At 37.2% G+C, this 22,794-nt stretch overlaps 1 protein-coding gene and 1 non-coding gene across 12 annotated transcripts in view; both read left to right on the top strand.

Moving 5' to 3' along the window:
* CASK (calcium/calmodulin dependent serine protein kinase) overlaps positions 1-22,794 on the top strand; it is a 401,324-nt gene that overhangs the window by 343,396 nt on the left and 35,134 nt on the right. For 4 of the 11 annotated variants that reach the window (XM_037992948.2, XM_037992951.2, XM_037992950.2 and 1 more), the window contains 6 exons: positions 3,140-3,218; positions 11,262-11,347; positions 12,736-12,804; positions 15,480-15,548; positions 16,945-16,980; positions 18,659-18,855. In XM_037992948.2, coding sequence (XP_037848876.1) covers positions 3,140-3,218; positions 11,262-11,347; positions 12,736-12,804; positions 15,480-15,548; positions 16,945-16,980; positions 18,659-18,855 — 536 coding nt within the window. The remainder of the gene's footprint in view (positions 1-3,139; positions 3,219-11,261; positions 11,348-12,735; positions 12,805-15,479; positions 15,549-16,944; positions 16,981-18,658; positions 18,856-22,794) is intronic. The other 7 variants (XM_037992955.2, XM_073013790.1, XM_037992958.2 and 4 more) reach the window with 3 other exon arrangements.
* Positions 1,990-2,096, top strand: LOC119622048 (U6 spliceosomal RNA). Its single transcript, XR_005238644.1, has one exon. It is a non-coding gene; the product is annotated as a U6 spliceosomal RNA (small nuclear RNA).

The following is a 22,794-nucleotide window of genomic DNA, read 5'->3' on the forward strand; positions in this document are numbered from 1 at the left end:
ATAAGGATGACATCAGTGTCTTATCAGAAGCAGTACAAACAAGAACAGTGTCATAAAGTACTGAAAACAAACATTTCTCAACTTAGAATTCTAAACCAAGCAAAGGTATCTTTCAAGAATAAAGGCAAAATAAAAATGTCATCAGACGTACCAAAGCTGAAAGAATTCAGCCAACCCACACTGGAAGACTCACAGTATATTTAGGACATTCTTCAGGCAGAAGGAAAATGATAACAGATTAAAATCTGAGTCTACAAAAAGGGAATAAAGAGCACTGGAAATGATAGCTACGTGGGTAAATCTATAAGTTCTTTTTCTTATTACTTCAATCTCTTATAATTGGCAATTTAAACAAAAACAGCAGTGTGTTTTAGAGTTTATAGTATATGGAAAAATAAAATGTATGACAACAGTAGCACAAAGGTCAGGAAGAAAGACATAGAAGTACTATATACTATTGTAAGGCTCTTATACTATATGTGAAGTGGTATAATATCACTTGAAGGTACACTGACAAGTTGAAGATAGATGCTATAAACCCCAGTGCAACCACTAAAACAATAAAATGAAGAGTTGTGAGAGAAAACACAGGAGAGAAAGCAGAATAAAAAATAATACAAAGAAGGGCAGAAAAAGATAACATAGAACAGGTGGAACAAATAGAAGTCAAATAGCAAGAATATATATTTATACCAGACTGTATCAATCATCATGTTGTACTTGTAAAACATGCACTTTATACACAAAGAATAGTTTCAAAGTAAAAAGGTAGAAGCCAGGTTTGGTGGTGCATGCCTGTAGTTCCAGCTACTTGGGAGGCTGAGGCAGGAGGATCACCTGAGCCCAGGAGTTCGAGGATGCAGTGGGCTACGATCGCACCACTGTGCTCCAGCCTGGGTGACAATGTGAGACTTCATCTCTTTAAAAAAAAAAAAAAAAAGTAAGAAGATAGAAAAAGATATACTATGATAACATTAATCAAAAGGAAGCTAGAGTAGCTTTATTGATATCAAAGTATATTCTCAGACCACACTGGGATTAAATTAGACATGAATAACAGAGAGAAATCACCAATTACTTGAAAACTAAATAACACAATTCTAAGTAACCCATGGACTAAAGAGGAAATCAAAAGGGAAATTAAAAAGCATTTTGTAATGAATTAAAATGAACCACAGTATATCAGAATTTGCAGGATACCACTAAAGCAGTACTTAGGGAGAAATATGTACCATTAAACACCTATATTAGAAAAGCAGAAACATCTCAAATCAATGACTTCAGCTTATACCTTAAAAGTAACTAGGGCAAAAAGGAGTAAATTAAACCCAAAATGAGTAGAAGAGAAGAAATAATAAAGATCGAAGTAGAAATTAATGAAATAGAAAACAGAAAGCAATAGAGTATCAATAAAACAAAAAATACTTTTTCTTTGGAAAGATCAGACTGATCAGGAAAAATAACTATACGATCGGGGGAAAAAAACATGAATTACCAATATCAGGCATGAGAGAAGGGGCATCACTACAGAGTCTACAGATACAAAAAGATGATAAGGAAATAAACAGATTTGTGCCAGTAAATTCAACAACTTAGATAAAATGGAAAAATTCCCTGGGAGACAGAAACTACTAAAGCTCATTTAAGAAGGAATAAACTGAATTGCCCAATACTATTTGAAAATTGAATATGTAGTTAAAAACTATTCCTCAAAGAAAACTCCAGGTCAAGATGGCTTCACTGATAAATTCTATCAAACATACAATAGAGAAATAATACCAATTCTATACAAACTCTTTCCAAAACATTGAAAAAGAAGGAATTTTTCCCAGCTCATTCTAGAAAGCCAGCATTACCCTGATACCAAAACCAGACAAGACATTACAAAGAAAGAAAACTATAGACTAGTATCCCTCATGAATGTAGATGTAAAAATTCTAAACAAAATCTTAGCAAAGCAAATCCAACAATATACAAAAAGGTTAATATGTGCTCACTTCAGCAGCATATATACTAAAATATAAACAGTAAAGAAAATATTATTATGGCCTCTGTATAAGGATGACATATGAATGCATGAAGTGTTCCAGATCTTAAATATATATATATGTTATGAGCAAATGGTGATTAACCCAGGAATACAGCTTCACTTATAATAGCCCAAACCAGAAAACAATTCAGTGGGTGAGTAGATAAACTGATACGTCCATACAATGGAATACCACTTAGCAAGAACAAGGAACAAACTACTGATACATGCAACAGCATGGTGGAATCTCAAAATAATTATGCTGAGAGAAAAAAGCAACAAAAAAGAGTTCATACTGTATGATTTCATTTATGTACAGTGCAAACATCTGTAGTCAGCAAAAGTTGACTGTATCAGCATTTGACTGGTCGACAACTATATTATCAGCTTTTTGATTGTCATATTAGTAGTTGCTTAGGGATGTGGTGGGGAGGGTATGGAGGGATGGGAAAATATTATCAACAAGCATGAGGAAACTTTTGGGAATGATAGATATATCACTATCCTGATTGTGGCCATAGTTTCATACATATGTCAAACTTATCAAATTGTACACTTTAAATATGTATATGTCAATAATATGTCAATAAAAACTGTTTTTAAAAATAATAGGCAACATTAAAAATAGAGCAACAGGGAAAATAATCATAATTAGAACATTTAAAAGCACTATCGGCCAGGCATGGTGGCTCGCACCTGTAATACCAGCACTTTGGGAGGCCAAAGCAGATGGATCACTTGAGGTCAGCAGTTTGAAACCAGCCTGGCCAACATAGTGAACCATCTCTTTCCTTACCCTCATCTCTACTAAAAATACAAAAACTAGCTTGGCATGGTGGCAGGCACCTTTAATCCCAGCTACTCAGGAGGCTGAAGCAGAAGAATCACTTGAACCCTGGAGGTGGCGGTAGCAGTAAGCTGCAGTCATGCCACTGCACGTGACAGAATGAGACTCTTGTCTCAAAAAAAAAGAAAAGAAAATTGTGTGTTAAAAGCATTATATAAAATGTATGTATTCTATTATAGCCTACCGCAAAATCATAAATATTAAGAGAAGTACTATCATAGTAATTCTACTTTTACTGAACTTTTTATTTTTTTTTTTTACAGGGAATCACTTTAAAAATGAATGAACTAAATCATTGTATTGTTGCAAGAATTATGCATGGGGGCATGATTCACAGGCAAGGTAAGTTTCATATATATTTCTTTCTTTGCCTTCCTTAATTTTTTTTCCCTGTAGCCTAGTGAAGAAAATGGTTTTGTTTGGTTTGTTTTTGAGATGGGGTCTCACTATGTTGCCCAGACTGACCTTGAACTCCTAAGTGCAAGCAGTCCTCCCATCTCAGCTTTCCACAGGTGCATGTCATCACACCCAGCTAAGAAAGTATAAAGGATACATATAAAGGATCTTTTAAAATCATCTTTGATTTTAATCATTATTGGCCTCCATTGTTTCTTATTTATCTGCACATGCTCCAGCATGTAGATAATGAAGGGACAGTATATTAGAGTTCTGTTAGCCGGAGCATCTTTGTATCACTGTTAGATTACAACTTATGGGGACCACGGGAGATAAAGCAAATTATTACACTGGGCCTCAAGATGTAGGAGAGACATCTGTTCTAGAGTACAAGATATATGTAAATAAATAACCATTTAAGAACTGTTATCTCATTCATTTAGGAATTAGATATGCTATTTATAAATTAGGACATCATAGAGTTAAATAATATAAAAATTAAATGGTAAGAGATGTCAAATCAATGATTAAATTATTAATACCTGCCATAGTGAGTACAGTCATTCTGTAGAGAGAATTCACTAAGAACTGGAATAGACAAAGAATGATGTGGGGTTTTTTCTTTCGGAGACAAAGTCTGGCTCAGTCACCCAGGCTGTGCAATGGCACAATCTTGGCCCACTGCAACCTCTCCTCCCGGGCTCAAGCAATCCTCCTACCTCAACCTCTTGAGTAGCTGGGACCACAGGCGCACACCACCATGCCCGGCTAACTTTTGATATTTTTGTAGAAATGGGGTTTTACCATGTTGCCCAGTCTGGTCTCCAGTTCTTGAACTCAAGCAATCCGTCTGCCTCCTCCCAAAGTGCTGGGATTATAGGCATGAGCTACCCTGCCCAGCTCGAACAATGATTTTTTAAGAAGGTGCATCTTCAGTTAACTCTCAAGGATGGGCAGGGTTTGGACGTGTGGATTTAGGCTTTTCTTTGAAAGGACTGAGTTATATGCACTAGTATTTAGAGGATGTTCCAAAAATGATTCTTCTGGCAGATGCTCTGTCTTTGAGATAGGGTTATTTTTGTACTTAACACCTCTTTCCTTACCCCGGAGAGCAAGAAGTAACACTCTAAGCATTTTAGTGCCTTATTCTCCTCTTGAGAATAAGAGGAGACCACTGTGTACGCAACATGATGTCTGGCATCATTGCTGCTTTCGGAGGAATCTTTATAGGTGTGGAGAGTGTACAGCACTCCCACAGGAGGATATGTGGTTTTAGATTCCAGTACGTATTTTTTGTTTGCTATTTTTAATAATTTTTTATATGTTCAGTAAAACCACAGCATCATTATTTCTTTTTTTTTTCTTTTCTTTTTTGTTTTTTATTATACTTTAAGTTCTGGGGTACATGTGTACAACGTGCAGGTTTGATACATAGGTATACATGTGCCATGTTGGTTTGCTGCACCCATCAACTCATCATTTACATTAGGTATTTCTCTTAATGCTATCCCTCCCCCAGTCCCCCACCCCCAAACAGGCCCCGATGTGTGATGTTCCCCACCCTGTGTCCAAGTGATTTCATTGTTCAGTTCCCACCTATGAGTGAGAACATGCGGTGTTTGGTTTTCTGTCCTTGTGATAGTTGGCTGAGAATGATGGTTTCCAGCTTCATCCATGTCCCTGCAAAGGACATGAACTCATCGTTTTTTATGGCTGCATAGTATTCCATGGTGTATATGTGCCACATTTTCTTAATCCAGTCTATCATTGATAGACATTTGGGTTGGTTCCAAGTCTTTGCTATTGTGAATAATGCCACAATAAACATAAGTGTGCATGTGTCTTTATAGTAGCATGATTTATAATCCTTTGGGTATATACACAGTAATGGGATTGCTGGATCAAATGGTAATTCTAGTTCTAGATCCTTGAGGAATCGCCACACTGTCTTCCACAATGGTTGAACCAATTTACTCTCCCTCCAACAGTGTAAAAGTGTTGCTATTTCTCCACATCCTCTCCAGCATCTGTTGTTTCCTGACTTTTTAATTATTGCCATTCTAACTGGTGTGAGATAGTATCTCATTGTGGTTTTGATTTGCATTTCTCTGATGACCAGTGATGATGAGCAGTTTTTCATGTGTCTGTTGGCTGCATAGATGTCTTCTTTTGAGAAGTGTCTGTTCAAATCCTTTGCCCACTTTTGGAGGGAGTTGTTTGTTTTTTCTTGTAAATTTGTTTGAGTTCTTTGTAGGTTCTGGATATTAGCCCTTTGTCAGATGGGTAGATTGCAAAAATTTTCTCCCATTCTGTAGGTTGCCTGTTCACTCTGATGGTAGTTTCCTTTGCCATGCAGAAGCTCTTCAGTTTAATTAGATCCCATTTGCTTATTTTGGCTTTTGTTGCCATTGCTTTTGGTGTTTTAGTCATGAAGTCCTTGCCCATCCCTAGGTCCTGAATGGTATTACTCCTAGGCTTTCTTCCAGGGGTTTTAGGTCTAACATTTAAGTCTTTAATCTATCTTGAATTAATTTTTATATAAGGTATAAGGAAGGGATCCAGTTTCAGCTTTCTACATGTGGCTAGCCAGTTTTCCCAGCACCATTTATTAAATAGGGAATCCTTTCCCCATTTCTTGTTTTTGTCAGGTTTGTCAAAGATCAGATGGTTGTAGATGTGTGGCATTATTTCTGAGGGCTCTGTTCTGTTCTACTGGTCTATATATCTGTTTTGGTACCAGTACCATGCTGTTTTGGTTACTGTAGCCTTGTAGTATAGTTTGAAGTCAGGTAGTGTGATGCCTCCAGCTTTGTTCTTTTGGCTTAGGATTGTCTTGGCAATGCAGGCTCTTTTTTGGTTCCATATGAACTTTAAAGTAGTTTTTTCCAGTTCTGTGAAGAAAGTCATTGGTAGCTTGATGGGGATGGCATTGAATCTATAAATTACTTTGGGCAGTATGGCCATTTTCACAATATTGATTCCTCCTATCCATGAGCTTGGACTATTCTTCCATTCGTTTGTGTCCTCTTTTATTTCGTTGAGCAGTGGTTTGTAGTTCTCCTTGAAGAGATCCTTCACATCCCTTGTAAGTTGGATTCCTAGGTATTTTATTCTCTTTGAAGCTATTGTGAATGGGAGTTCACTCATGATTTGGCTCTCTGTCTGTTATTGGTGTATAGGAATGCTTGTGATTTTTGCACATTGACTTTGTATCCTGACACTTTGCTGAAGTTGCTTATCAGCTTAAGGAAATTTTGGGCTGAGACGATGGGGTTTTCTAAATACACAATCATGTCATCTACAAACAAGGACAATTTGACTTCCTCTTTTCCTAAATGAATACCCTTTATTTCTTTCTCCTGCCTGATTGCCCTGGCCAGAACTTCCAACCGTATGTTGAATAGGAATGGTGAGAGAGGGCATCTCTGTCTTGTGCCAGTTTTCAAAGGGAATGCTTCAGTTTTTGCCCATTCAGTATGATATTGGCTGTGGGTTTGTCATAAATAGCTTATTATTTTGAGATACATTCCATCAATACCTAACTTATTGATAGTTTTTAGTATGAATGGCCATTGAATTTTGTCAAAGGCCTTTTCTGCATCTATTGAGATAATCAAGTGGTTTTTGTCTTTGGTTCCGTTTATATGATGGATCACATTTATTGATTTGTGTATGTTGAACCAGCCTTGCATCCCAGGGATGAAGCTGACTTGATCGTGGTGGATAAGCTTTTTGATATGCTGCTGGATTTGGTTTGCCAGTATTTTATTGAGGATTTTTGCATCAACGTTCATCAGGGATATTGGTGTAAAATTCTCTTTTTTTTGTTGTGTCTCTGCCAGGCTTTGGCATCAGGATGATGTTGGTCTCATAAATGAGTTAGAGAGTATTCCCTCTTTTTCTATTGATTGGAATAGTTTCAGAAGGAATGGTACCAGCTCCTCTTTATACCTCTGGTAGAATTCGGCTGTGAATCCGTCTGGTCCTGGACTTTTTTTGGTTGATAAGCTATTAATTATTGCCTCAATTTCACAGCCAACATATTGGTCTATTCAGAGATTCAACTTCTTCCTCGTTTAGTCTTGGGAGAGCGTAGGTGTGCAGGAATTTATCCATTTTTTCTAGATTTTCTAGTTTCTTTGCGTAGTGTTGTTTATAGTATTCTCTGATGGTAGTTTGTATTTCTGTGGGATCGGTGGTGATATCCCCTTTATCATTTTTTATTGTGTCTATTTTATTCTTCTCCCTTTTCTTCTTTATTAGTCTTGCTAGCGGTCTGTCAATTTTGTTGGTCTTTTCAAAAAACCAGCTCCTGGATTCATTGATTTTTTGAAGGGTTTTTTGTGTCTCTATCTCTTTCAGTTCTGCTCTGATCTTAGTTATTTCTTGTCTTCTGCTAGCTTTTGAGTTTGTTTGCTCTTGCTTCTCTAGTTCTTTTAATTGCGATGTTAGGGTGTCGATTTTAGATCTTTCTTGCTTTCTCTTATGGGCATTTAGTGTTATAAATTTCCCTCTACACACTGCTTTAAATGTGTCCCAGAGATTCTGGTATGTTGTCTCTTTGTTCTCATTGGTTTCAAAGAACATCTTTATTTCTGCCTTCATTTTGTTATTTACCCCGTAGTCATTCAGGAGCAAGTTGTTCAGTTTCCATGTAGTTGTGTGGTTTTGAGTGAGTTTCTTAATCCCGAGTTCTAATTTGATTGTACTCTGGTCTGAGACACAGTTTGTTGTGATTTCTGTTCTTTTACATTTGCTGAGGAGTGCTTTACTTCCAACTATGTGGTCAGTTTTAGAATAAGTGCGATGTGGTGTTGAGAAGAATGTATATTCTGTTAATTTCGGGTGGAGAGTTCTGTAGATGTCTATTAGGTCTGCTTGTTGCAGAGCTGAGTTCAGGTCCTGGATATCCTTGTTAACCTTCTGTCTCGTTGATCTGTCTGATATTGACAGTGGGGAACATCATTATTTCTTTAACTTCTCTTTGTTATGTTACTGCACTGGCTGGGACCTGCAGTCTTTCAAGGAGTGGTATAGTAGACATCCTGTCATATTCTTATTTTTAAAAGGAATTTAAAATTAGCCGGGCATGGTGGTGCTCGCCTCTTGTCCCAACTACTCAGGAAGCTGAAGTGGGAGGATTGCTTGAGCCCAGGAGTTTGAGGCTGTAGTGAGCTGTGATCACGCCACTCCAGCCTGGGTGTCAGAGAGAGACCTTGTCTCTAGGGAAAAAAAAAATGTTTTTTTAAAAAACCTTTCCAATATTTATTCATTAAGAATAATGTAGATTTTTAGTACATACCTTTTAATGGGGCTAAAGAAGTTCCTTTATATTCGTAGTTGCTGAGCATTTTAAATGGGAATGGGTTTTGAATTTAATCAAATGCTCTTTCAGTATCTGCTGAGATGATCATTTGTTTTTTTCCTTTTATCTGTTAATGTGGTGAATGTCTTTTAAAGATTTCCTAATGATAAACCACCCTTGCATTTCTCAGATAAACTCAGCTTAGTCATTACATATTATCTTTTTTATGTACTGCCTGACCGTGTGCTAATGTTTTGTTTATAAGATCTCACTATTTGCATTTATGAGTAAGACTGGCCCGTAGTTAATTTTCCTCTCTTATATATCTCTGCCTGATTTTAGTTTCAAAGTTATATCTACCTCATACAGTGACTTGGAGAGTATTCCCTCTTCAGTTCTCTGAAAGACTTTATATAATATTGGAATGATTTGTATCTTGAAAGTTTGGTAGGACTTGCCTATAAAAGTATCAGAGCCTGGCGTTTTGGTTTTTAGTTTTAAGAAAGTTTTGTTTTTGTTTTTTAACAACTGCTTCAATTTCTTTAACATTAAAAGGCCATCCAGGCTTTCTATTTCTTGAGTGAGTTTTGGTAAATTACATTTTCCTTAAAAAAATCTAAGTTTTAAAATATTATTGCAGAGAGCTTCTTCATAGTATTCTCTCACCTTTTTATTCTCTGCCGTCTTTGTCATTATGTGCCCTGTTCATTTCTAGTATTGTTTATTTGTGCCTACTCTTTTTTTCTTGATCAACCTTGCCAGAGGTTTGTTCAGAAACCCACTCTGGGTTTGGTTCATTCTCTTCATTGTATGTTTATTTTCTGTTTCATTGTTTTATGACCTAATTTTTATTATCTCCTTTTTTTTAACTTTCTATTAGTTTTAGCTAACTTTACAAATTTGACACATAGTTCATTTATTTCCAGTCTTTCTTTCTTTCTTTTTTTTTTTTGTTTTGAGACAGGGTCTCGCTCCATCAGCTGCTGGAATGCAGTAGCATAATCATAGCTCACTGCAACCTCCTTAAACTCCTGGGCTCAAGTAATCCTCCTGTCTCAGATTCCTGAGTTAGGACTACAAGCAACCACACCCAGCTAATTTTTTTAATACTTTGTAGAGATAGAGTCTTGCTTTATTGCACAGGTTGGTCTCAAACTCCTGGCCTCTAGTGATCTTCTCACCTCAGCCTCCCAAAACACTGAGGTTATACACATGAGCCGCCATGCCCAGCCTTCTTTTCTTTTTCTTTTTTTTTTTTTTTTTTTTTCTGAGATGGAGTCTCGCTCTGTCGCCCAGGCTGGAGTGCAATGGTGCGACCTGTGCTCACTGCAACCTCTGCTTCCGGGTTCAAGCGATTCTCCTGCCTCAGCCTCCCAAGTAGCTGGGATTACAGGTGCCCACCACCACACATGACTAATTTTTATATTTTAGTAGAGACGGGGTTTCACCATATTGACCAGGCTGGTCTCGAACTCCTGACCTTGTGAGCCGCCCACTTCGGCCTCCCAAAGTGCTGGGATTGCAAGTGTGAGCCACCGTGCCTGGCCCAGCCTTCTTTTCTAATATGTGTATTTAAGACTAAACTCTCCCTGTAAATACTGTCTTAATGTATCCCACCAGTTTTGATATGAAGCATTTTTATAACTCAATTCTAAGTATTTTTACATTTCTATTATGATACTTTTCATTGACCTATAAGTTATTTATAATTGTCTGTTACTTTTCACACTTACGGGATTTTCTGTATATCTTTTTGTAATTTACTTCTAACTTAATTGCATTGTGGTTGGAGAATGTAGTCTGTATGACACCATTTCTTTGAGGTTTGTCGAGACTTGCTTTATAGCATAGCACTTTAATCATTTTTATAAATGGCCCATGTGTACTTAAGATGAATGTTTATTCTTTAATTGTTGCATGCGGAGTTATCTTTTTGTAATGAAGCCAGGTCAGTATGTAAATTTGTGCACGATTTATAAATAAGGAAGCAAAATTGTAAATAACACTCTACGCATTGGTTCTTGGTCATTTCTTTCTAGCTGAAGTATTACAAGATGCTGAAATGCCAACCAAAGATTAAATTATGTTTAACGGAACTTGCTGTTATGTAGATATTATCATGTCACAACTCTTGGAAAATTAACAACCTTCGTATCATATCTGGCAGATAACGATAGCAGGAAACACTGACATGGTGCTTGGTATGCGCCAAGAACAGTTCTAAGCCTTCTGCATATATTAAATTTGTTTAGCTCTTAAAACAATCCATGAGATGGGTACTGTTTTCATCTCCACTTTACAAATGTAAAAACTGAGATATGGAGAGTTCCAGTAATTTACCCAAGATCTTAAAGCTAGTAAGCAAGGAAGCGGGAATTTGAACCCAGGCAGTCTGGATCCAGAAGCCATACTTTTAAACCACTATACATACCACCTCTCTCAGAAAAATAAACAGATTTCTGCAGCCATCCATCAAAACTGTGCCTTCCATAAGTAGATATATCTGTTTTGATGAGGTTACTACATGAGTTAAATAATTCTGCTGCAAGCAAACTTGTGTCTGTCTCTGAAATATTGGCCCTCAATATTCAACTTAGTTTTTAAAAATTACATTAATGCCTCTGGATTTTGTTACTATAAAAGCATATATCATTTCATGTTTATAATGTTATATAATTTCTTAGGTACACTTCACGTTGGTGATGAAATTCGAGAAATCAATGGCATCAGTGTGGCTAACCAAACAGTAGAACAGCTGCAAAAAATGCTTGTAAGTAAATGAAAGTTTTTCCTTTCTGAAAATTGACTTTTACTCTGTTAGCTTGTTTTTAAATACACAAATGAGGAGTATTCTGTAATCAGAGAATTTCTGGTACCATATTTATGTGGACTTGAACTTATATAACATTCACAAAACTGACAACTAGAAAAATGTTGAAATACAATAGAGTTTACAAACATTTTGCCTGTCTTTAGCAATGTGGGCTTTAACACTCTCCTTTTATCCTTTATCTCCTGTTTCTTACTAAGCAGATGTTTAAAGAAAACCTTTTCAGCGTTTATACATGTGAACTAGTTTCTCACTGACCTCAACTCTCCTGACATCAGCAGTGTCAGAAACCTCTTTCCTGTTGAGCTGAGTCATAGCCAGCTGTCGTGGATTTCTCTACAGCATAGAAGGGAGGAAAGCCACGGTAGACCAGGCCATTTTTGACCATACATATTCAAAATCTGTATTCGAATTAGGCTTTGGATTTTTAAAAAAGGCAAAATGACAGCCTTTGCCTGTGTTGATTGTCATAGCAAGCAGACAGAGGTGTTTTGGGCCTCTGGTCCCTTTTCCCACTGCAGTGTAGTAGCCCCCAGGTTATGAATACCTATTAAGTATGAAATAAACTTTACAGACTCACCAAAAAAAATTTTTAAAGCCAAAATTAGTGAGCAAAAAGTGGCTGGGTGCGGTGGCTCACGCCTGTAATCCCAGCACTTTGAGAGGCCAAGGTGGGCGAATCACCTGAAGTTGGGAGTTCAAGACCAGCCTGGCCAACATGGTGAAACCCCGTCTCTACTAAAAATATAAACATTAGCAAGGCGTGGTGGCACATGACTATAATTCCAGCTACCTGGGAGGCTGAGGCAGGACAATCACCAGAACCTGGGAGGCAGAGGTTGCAGTGAGCCGAGATGCTGCCACTGCACTCTAGCCTGGATGACAGAGCAAGACTCTCTCAAAATAAATAAATAAAAATTTTTTAAAAGTAAAAAGCATATTCTATGGGGTATACCATTATAATGTGGCATACTCAATATAATTTTTATGTAATTACCTAGTTTATTATCTAATTCAATGTATATTCACTTTTGAAAGGCATGTCACTTAGAAAGTTTTGTATTCATGTCTATAAAAAGGTGACCATTGAAGATCTGTGAGACCATTGCTGTATGAGTAAGGCAATCGGCTGCTGGGCTTTTCCCAGGAACTTCCTCCACTGTTAACTCGAGCAGTCCCTGCTTCATGACTAGGTTTCATTGTCAGGCTATGTGCTCTCAGATGGCTTGTGCTAATTGCCCCCACATATTTTGAATGGCTTCTTACATGGTTTTGCGAACATTTGTTTGTAAGAAAACTTTTCTTTCTTTTTTTTTCCCCCTCTCCAGAGGGAAATGCGGGGGAGTATTACCTTCAAGATTGTGCCAAGTTACCGTACTCAGTCTTCATCCTGTGAGGTAATGACTCTAACAAACCACCCCCATCTCCTCTGAGTTCTTAACTAACTGTCTGCTGATGGCTGTATGTTTTTGCTTTCTGGGAGATTGTTTCTGCCTGTGCTGTTAGATCACTGCACACCAATTTTACAACAAAGATAACGGAACAGAGTAGGTCCCATCCACCTACTCAGCCCTGCTTCCATGTGGATCTCCTCAGCACTTGAACTTTTTGCAGGCTGAAATCTGAGCAAAATGTAGAGAAGTTATAAATAATGACATAAGGCTTAATAAGGAAAAAACGGAGAGTCTGAGGGAAAAAAACTAAAGGCCATAATTGCAATAATATTTCCAGGAAGTTCATTCACTTCCCTTGTTAAGAAATCACATAGATAGTTCTTCTTTCCAAGAATCTGAGAAGTGATCTATTTCTGTTGAGATAGAGTTGTTCATATAATTGCCACAGGTCTCTAGATGGAAGTTAAGTCTGCAATGAATTGATAATTGACTTCACTAGAGGGAAATAGGCTTTTGCAACCTTTTGTAAGATTGTGTAAATTTAGAATGGTATGTCATCTGTAAACAAGTAAGTTTTCTAGAGTAATACAGCCCCAAAGTTTCTTTCTTAAAATAGGTTTATCCTATAGAAATTATAGTTCTTCTAACCTATATTATTCAGTTTCGTGTTGGTTATTAAATGAGATTCAAAAATCTATTCTTTTTATATTGGAAATATAAACGGGCATAAATGGTATCATCCTTTGGTCATTGCACATTCAGCTCGAGTGTTATTTATTGAAGCTTGTTCTTTCATGTGCATCTTCTAAGAATGTGTGCATCAATATGAAGTACACATTTCCTAAAGTTAATTTTTAGGACTGACAGGTAACTTATTGGATTTGTACTTAGAAGAACCTGAGAGGGAAATTGTAATACTTTTAGTCTCTAGTGATGGTGTAAATTTTATAAGAAAAATCAGGCTTCATATTTTTTTAAAACCTATTGAAGATACATATTAAAATGTGTAGTTTTGTCAAGTGTATTTTTGGTGAGCCATGGCAGTTGAGGTGTCCGTTATAACGGGTCTTGAGCTCCTCTTGGTGGCTTTTTGTGGAACTTCAATTAATAGTATATTTCAAAAGAAAATGCAGAATTGCTTCTGTTCCAGGATTCAGAGCATTGAAATTTGTTACCTAGAGCACAAACTTTGCTGGGAAACAAAGAATGTCACACTTAACATTTTATGTAAATAATTTTAATATTCTAGAATTACAGATGTCCTTATATCATTTCTCATTTGTTGAAGAAATTTAGTAAATACAATTGATTTTTGTCTTTTTGGCTAACTAACCAGAAGGTACTGTTAGTTATTAATATAACGTAAGTTTCTCTTTTGTTTTTTAAGTGGTCGAACTAGTTTGGGGTGGAACCAGTATCATAGATGTAAATTCTATGTTCTTGAGTAAAAAGAACCCCTCTTACCTTCTTTGCCTTTGAATAGTAGGAAAAATAATGATACTTCTCTCCTAGCTCTATCCCCAGCCTTTTTGGCCCTCCTGTTCCCTGGCAGAATTCAAGCTAGTGGTTGGACTCTTCCCAGCTAGGGCAATATTTCAAAAAAAAAAAAGAAGGCTCTCTGGCCACCTGCATCTGCATCCCCCAGGTCCTTGGTTAAAGAGTAGACCCCTGCCCCTCACCCTGGCTCTACTGACTTGAGTCTCTGCGGGTGGCACCTGGAGATCAGTCTTGCTCACTAACATATGAGAATGCTCTTCTAAGGGATCTCATTACCTTTAAGGCTAACAGGTTCTAGAAATGCTCTTAAGTCATCTAGGGAAAAAAACAAATGTCTTTTAAAGAGACATGCACATTTCTAAGGCTTAAAAGAACTCTACAGAAGCAAAAATTTAAAAGTACTTATTTCCTACCTCTCCTTGTTCTTATCGTTAAAGTTGATTTAGACACTAAGGGAATGGAGCCTGGAAAATATTTTGAGTGTGTAGAATAGTAGAGAGAAAGCAAGCGATGGAGGAGCCTGGATATAGGAAGAGTGGCTGTGGCTCCTAGGATCTTTGCCGGAAGTGTAATATTATTATAGGCTTGAGATTATTATTTTAATCAATCTACTAAAATGGTCTTTAAAAAGAGTTCTTCTCTGATGTATATCTCTTTTACCCTTACTAGTAATAATATTTATTCTATAATAGAAAGATTCTGAAGGAATTATAACATGTGAAATCTTAGGTTTGTTTCTCTTCAGATTGGGTCAGTTAGTAACTCTTGACACTGAGGTACTAACAATTGTTAAATACTTTTTAAACCTAATCTTTAATAAAAATTAGGCAGTTGGGATCTTCAGCACAATAATTTTATAGTAATATTTGTCATCTTGATAGGGTTTAATATCAAGTCACTCTTCTAGGTCTCATTAAAAGAAAGAAAAGGTATAGAATGTTAGAGATAGGAAAGAATTGATTAAAATGAATGACACGGTCATCACTCATAATATGTGAGCCTTCGAACTGCAAAATTTTTTTCATACTTCTGTGAAATCATGCAAGCAAGTCAGTATGGCACTTATGCAGCTCAAACCTCAAAGGAAATGGTTGTCAGACTGTGGTTGTTACTTTTGATGTAAATATCTCTGTGTTTCTGTGCTGGTGTTCTGTGTTAATGAACCTTGTGTCTTATTTCAGAGAGATTCCCCTTCCACTTCCAGACAGTCCCCAGCTAATGGTCATAGCAGCACTAACAATTCTGTTTCGGTAAGAACTTTAGCTCCACACAGCAAAGTGTGACAATTTTGTTGGTGCTCACCTGCCATGAGTGTTCTAGTTACATGTGTTCAGTGGAAATAGTGTCTTCTGCTGATATACAAGGCTACTACAGCTACAATGCACTTTACTCCTGGAAAATCTTTTTTAACATTTCCTTCTCATTAAAAATTCCCTTCAGCAGTTAAATTTGAAGAAATGTAGTTCAATACTGCTTTAGTCATTCTAAAAATATTTCTATGCCACCCCACTTGTATGTATTTCTTTGCTCAAACCTATACAAACGATGTAAATGGAAATTTGTTTAAACTTCTAAATATTTTTTAATTTGAAAAAGATAAATGTAAAAATTTTGCAGAGTAGGCATTTGGGTATTCTTGGGCTTTGTAGTTTTCTATTCTGAGTGATATCAGCAACATGTTTTAGTTTCCGCTATCTAAGTTTACGAATTGGTGTGCCCTCTGTTATTGTGGTACGTGCACATATTTTTGTGAATTATAAGCCTTGCCTGGATATGAAAAGCAAAAAGAACTGGCTTCAAACTGCACTTAAGCCACGCTGTTATCACATCTTTAACACAAAGTACTTTATATTTGACTTGAACTTGGAGTTTTAAATTTTTTCAGAACTATCCATTTTGGAATATAGAAAGAATTGTTTTTAACTTATTTAAACAAATGGAAGCACTTAACAGGTGCAGGTTGGCAATATTTTTGTTGCTAATACTGCTGTTTATCACCCAGTTAAAATTATTGAGAGTTCTAATAATGCAGCAGTATTCTTCTATCCTGACTTTTAATTTGCCGTTTGAGAATGTATCAACTTTTTTATCAGGTAAAATTGTAAATAATTTAGAAATTATCTCAAATGGAATGATATTCTAAGTATATCAGTAAGAGAAATTATGAAAGAAAATTTTCTACGACTTTATTTTCAACTTTAAAATAGGCTACCAAAGGCATTCATTCGTAACAGTTAACATTTAATGCTTTTAAGATGAAAAGCCATATAGCCATTGAATTTTTCAAAATCTAAATGGTTGCAGTGACTAAGTTGAAAAGGGCAACAGCTCCTTTTATTTATTTATTTTTTTTTAATAGGCTGTTTCACTTGCAGTGGCTTTTGTGTTGAAGATGCTGAGTTGTTTCTTAAGAACACATTATCTCTCTGCTTAAACTTACCTGCTTTCTTCAGCTTGCTGCTAAATGGCCTGGGTTTGATTTTTTTGATAACTCAACATTTCTGAGAAATGGAATAATGTATATTATCTCTTTACAACTTAAATCTAGCTCATTTTTTTAACCATATTGTAACAGAACACACAAATTACTTTGTACTCTTGAAAAATAAATGAAAATTTTTCTCCTGGGTTGGCTTTATTCTACAGGACTTGCCATCAACTACCCAACCAAAAGGACGACAGGTGAATAGATATCCTCTATAGAAACTTCTCTAAACTGAGCTGCTAATAGCCAATCCTTTATTAACCCTTTCCATCCCATAATGTTTGCATTTTGGACCATAACATTTGAGCATTGAGAGCTTGTACCATTTCATTTTAACACATTACACATGACTAATTCTCTATAAAGAATTTTTCCTCACATCTTTGTAGCTGTGATGGTTATTGTAATTTCAACCTGATAATTTTATATTAACGGTTAAGAATTCATCCTTCGGGGGGGCCTATGGGCCTGCCTCTGGCATGCAAAAGAATTTTAAAGGTTATAACATTCTTAGAATTCTAAGAATAACTAAAAAGTACCTGCTGATGAACATTTTTAAGCAACAGTTTTCTGAAGTTGAAAGCTTTTTCTTAAGTTTGTATTTGCATGCGTATTTCTAAAAGCCATTTGCAATGAAAAATAAGAAAAGAATATAAATTATCTTGGCTTTACATCCTGATATGCCTGTGCTAGTTCAAACATGAAAAGTTAAGTGCTGCCTAATACTGGCAAGCAACTTTCAAATTGCCAGCACTTTAGAGGTATAGATTTTAAATGCAGATGCAGAGACTTGTTAATTTTATAGGCTGGATTGCTGAAAATAAACAGAAAAAATCACACAGTGGTTCCAAAGTCTTCAGGTTGGTTTTACAGTGACTTAAACATTAATATTCAATTTTAATTTCAAGAGATAGAATTTTTATGGGATTTTTATCTTGAAATCTAGTATTTAAAAAATCAGATTTAGTGTTAAGATATGTATAAATTAGTACCTGATAGAATTCACCCATAATTTTGTCTTAAGACTGTATAATTGATGCAACATGGGATATGAATTACCTTATCTTAAAGCATTTAAAAATCAAATAATTCATAAAATGCTGCCATATAATAAACCCTTGAATGCTAATCTATTTCCTAAGTAAATTCACATATCATAAAACTCAGAACCTGGAACTATGCATGTCTTGAAGCTCTGTGCTGATTTCAAGTGTTACATTGGGGAAACAAGGGTTCAAATTCATTTTTATTCTCTCAGAAGAGTAAAATACAAACCTAAAACCTAAATTAGAAAAAAATAAAGCTGTTTTTTTAACTTTTAAAAAAATCGTTTGAGTTACACTTAACTCTATCAGCAGTGTGTAGACACACTGCCAGTTGTCATATAAGCATTTTACAGCAGGATACCAACCCAGAGTTCTTGCTAGTTTTAATTCATGTGCTGCTTTAGGGTTAAAACCTATCCTGACTGCTAGTATTTATGGCTTAAAGGCTGCCACACAGTCATGACAACTTATCCATGATGCCAGCATCACCAATGCAGGTTTAAAAAAGAGCGAGCATACTTTTCTATAATTATAGGCCTATTCTGTTATAGTAAAAGCATAAATTAAGTCTTTATTCTTATTAAACAAGTATTTCAAGTATTCCTTCCAAATAAAAACAGCAAAGTTTTGAAGCTATACACATCAAAGATTACTAGTACATTGTTTCTAGCGGTAGAAGTTTTTTGTGTCGTATTTCCATGCATCGTTTTTGCTTTCACCATCTGATGTCCTGTTAGTATTGTAAGTGTTGCTGTGTGGTTATGACATTAGAGCTAACTTCTCTTTCACATCACTATGGCATCCTTTCTTACAAACTCCTGTTTTATAGATCTATGTAAGAGCACAATTTGAATATGATCCAGCCAAGGATGACCTCATCCCCTGCAAAGAAGCTGGCATTCGATTCAGAGTTGGTGACATCATCCAGATTATTAGTAAGGATGATCATAATTGGTGGCAGGGTAAACTGGAAAACTCCAAAAATGGAACCGCGGGTCTCATTCCTTCTCCTGAACTTCAGGAATGGTATGTTTTTATGCGTGTTTTATTTTGCTTGATTATAAAAACTAAGCCCTGACCATCCATTTTCCAATTTTATATTATTTTAGAGTGTAAAACCTGTTTGATATATTCCTTCCTTTACGAGCCAAACAAAATTTAAATTAGTCATCCAAGAATTCTGTATCTTCAGTATCTAGTGAGATCCCAGTTACAGAGTCAGGGCTTCATTTTACACACAAAGAAAGGAAGGTCTGGAAAGAGATTCGTTGACCAGCCCTGAGCCAAGTCATGGTCTCAGAGCAGAGCCTTCCACTCCTATATGCTGTTGCAATTGTTTTAGAATGGTATTTTTAAAAGGTACCTTCTCCTTGCCCTTCTATATGCTTTCATGCCCATCCCATCCCACCAGCAGCAAAAAACGTAGGTGCAGCACTTCAGTGTCACTCAGAGTATTTGAAGATAAAATGTATTTCACTGTTAGAAGAAAAGGGTAGTCAGAAGCTTTGTTCTTTACCTTGCCAGTCGTTTAAAAATACCTTTTCTGCTAGAAAGTTTAAGGCCTAAAAGCAGGCTAAAGTTAGGGGTTTTAGGCACTGTTTTTAACTGAGAGAAGAGGAGTCACAGATCACTGTATATTTTGATAAAATCTATTTCTGCTATTATTATTACAGTTTCCTTAGTTGAACTGTCTTTTGGAAAATATTGATGGTTTTACCTTTGTTGGTACTTGGGCGATATACCAGATTATTTCTAGCACAAAAGAGATAATGTCTGAGTTTTGTTTCATGTGGCAAAAATAACAGCCGTTAAGCATTCTGCCAGTTCCTCCTAAAATATTTGAACCCAGCTAAAAGAGACTGAAGACATCGAGTCCATAGAAATTTCTTCCTGCTTTTATCTATTTTTCTCACTAGTTAAGAGATCTCTCAGTTAATCTCTTTTGCCTGATCGCCTCTTTCAGCTATCCCATGTTTCCCCAAAAACTAGTATTAAATTTAGAATGTTGGAGCTGATGAGGACTTCAGATACCATCATTTTATACATAAGGAAACGTGGGCCCAAATGGAGAAGCAGCAGACTTCCATCTGGCATTGTCTTCCAGTCTGATCTTCGCGAAACAGTTTAAGCATAAGCAGGAGGAAAGCAATCTCTAGGTCGTTGTCATGATGATGCCATTATATTCTTACTGATATTTACATTTTACAAAATGTCTTCTTTAGTGTTACCATATATTATGAGCATTTATTGAAAATAATTGTGTAGATTCCAGACCTCTTCTGCCTAGTCAGATCATCTATATAAACGTTTTACCGGTGTCTAGAACTCTGAGTCCTCTGGAGGAATCCTGAGTGATGGCAGTACAAAAAGCAGATTTGCTTCCTATTTCCCATAATGATGGATGAGATTATTTGGATAAATCCTCCGGATGAAAAAACAATGAAGGCCGGGCGCGGTGGCTCAAGCCTGTAATCCCAGCACTTTGGGAGGCCGAGACGGGCGGATCACGAGGTCAGGAGATCGAGACCATCCTGGCTAATACGGTGAAACCCCGTCTCTACTAAAAATACAAAAAACTAGCCGGGTGAGTTGGCGGGCGCCTGTAGTCCCAGCTACTCCGGAGGCTGAGGCAGGAGAATGGCGTAAACCCGGGAGGCGGAGCTTGCAGTGAGCTGAGATCCGGCCACTGCACTCCAGCCTGGGCGACAGAGCGAGACTTCGTCTCAAAAAAAAGAAGAAAAAAAAAAAAAAGAAAAAACAATGAAAAGTGCTGCAGAAAATATGTTTTTAAAATGACCTTGAAAGCACTGAATAGCTGAAAAGGTATCAGGGGCCAGGCAAGGTGACTCGCAGCTGTAATCCTAGCACTTCCGGACGCCGAGGCAGGCGGATCACTTGAGGTCAGGAGTTCGAAGATAGCCTGACTAACATGATGAAACCCCGTCTATACTCGAAATACGAAAAAAAAAAAAAAATTAGCCAGGTGTGTTGGCAGGCACCTGTAATCCCAGCTACTTGGGAGGCTGAGGCAGGAGAATTGCTTGAGCCTGAGAAGCAGAGGTTGCAGTGAGCCGTGATCGCGCCACTGCACTCTGGCCTGGGCAACAGAGTGAGAGTCCGTCTCGGGGGAATAAAAAGAAGTATTGGGGAGCTCAGTGACCAATTTTTTTTTTTTTTTTTTTTTTTTTGAGACGGAGTCTCGCCCTGTCGCCCAGACTACAGTGCAATGGCACAATCTCGGGTCACTGCAACCTCCACCTCCCAGGTTCAAACGATTCTCCTGCCTCAGCCTCCCAAGTAGCTGTGATTACAGGCACCCGCCACCACATATTTTTAGTAGAGACAGGGTTTCACCATGTTGGCCAGGCTGGTCTTGAACTCCTGACCTCATGATCCGTCCGCCTCGGCCTCCCAAAGTGCTGGGATTACAGGCGTGAGCCACCGCACCAGGCCTCAGTGACCAATTTTTATATGAAAGCCTTTAATCAGAATGATAAGTGGAATATCAGAGTTACCACATGGCCCATTTTGCAAACAGGGCATTTGTCATTACTGAACACTTCTGTGCCAGAGAACCAAGGTTAAGATCTAAGGTCAGTACAAGTTGGGAAATCTGTTAGAAGACACTCCTCATTGTTAGGAGTGCAAAAGGCAATCCCCCCAGGATAAAAGGAGACAGATAAGCATGCCCTTATTTCCCTTCAACACCGGAAGACTATAGAGAAAGCTGCCTTGTCACTGAGCAAAGCAAGAGATGAGGAAATTGGGAACAAACTTCCCCTGAAAAAATTGCGGCCACCAGTCCACCTTGAATGGATTTTCACCCAGGTACACATAGCCTGGGGCAGCCAGGGGAGCTGAAGCCATGTACTTGATTTGAAGTTTCCCCTTCCTTTACTAATAATTTCAGATGTATGGTGTAAACAAAAAGAAAGTCTCTGAAGGCAAACACTTTTTTTTTTTTTTTTTTTTTTTGAGACGGAGTCTCGCTTTGTGGCCCAGGCTGGAGCACAGTGGAGTGATTTTGGCTCACTGCAAGCTCCGCCTCCTGGGTTCATATGAAGGCAAACACTTTTATCCTAACCCCCACTAACTTCATCCTATCCACCCGACATAAACTTTTTCCAGGGCAGTAGCCAGCAAGTCAAAATTATCAGACACACAAGGAAACAAGTAAGACCCAACAGAAATGACAGATAGTAGAAACAAATCCAAACCTACTGCAGGTATTGGAATTAAGAGACAAAGATTTTTAAAATAAGCTTACCAGGTTGGTTGGTTTGTTTTTGAGACAAGGTCTTGTGCTGTCACCCAGGCTGGAGTGCAATGGCATGATCACAGCTCACTGCAGCCTCGACCTCCTGCACCCAAGCAATCCACCCACCTCAGCCTTCCTAGTACCTGGGACAACAGGTGCGCACCACCACACCCAGCTAATTTTTTTCTTTTTCTTTTTTTTTTTTTTTTGTAGAGATGAGGTCTCACTGTGTTGCCCAAGCTGATCTCCAACTCCTAGGCTCAAGTGATCCTTCTACCTTAGCTTCTCAAAGTGCTGGGATTGCAAGCATGAGCTACCGCGCCTAGCCCAGGTTTTTACAAATCAATAATAAGCTTGTAAAATATTTTCAGAGAGCAGAAAAAATTTCTAATGACATAGCAGATTTTAAAAAGAACCAAAAGAACATCCAGGGGAAAACATCCTGTAACAAAATTAAAATCTCAGTGGTCACACCTATTAGAATGGCTAAAATTTTTTTGAAGTTTCATCACTAGGTGAATAGATCAATAAATCGTGACATATCCATACAATGGAATGCCACTCAGCAATAAAAAGGATCAAACTATTGATATCTGCAGCAATATGGATGAAACACAAGATCATTATGCTGAGTGAAAGAAGCCAGGCAAAAAAGAGAACACGCTATATGATTCCATTTACATAAACTTCTGGAAAATGCAAACTTA

The sequence above is a fragment of the Chlorocebus sabaeus genome, chromosome X (assembly GCF_047675955.1).
Source record: "Chlorocebus sabaeus isolate Y175 chromosome X, mChlSab1.0.hap1, whole genome shotgun sequence".
In the NCBI taxonomy this organism is placed as follows: Eukaryota; Metazoa; Chordata; class Mammalia; order Primates; family Cercopithecidae; genus Chlorocebus; species Chlorocebus sabaeus.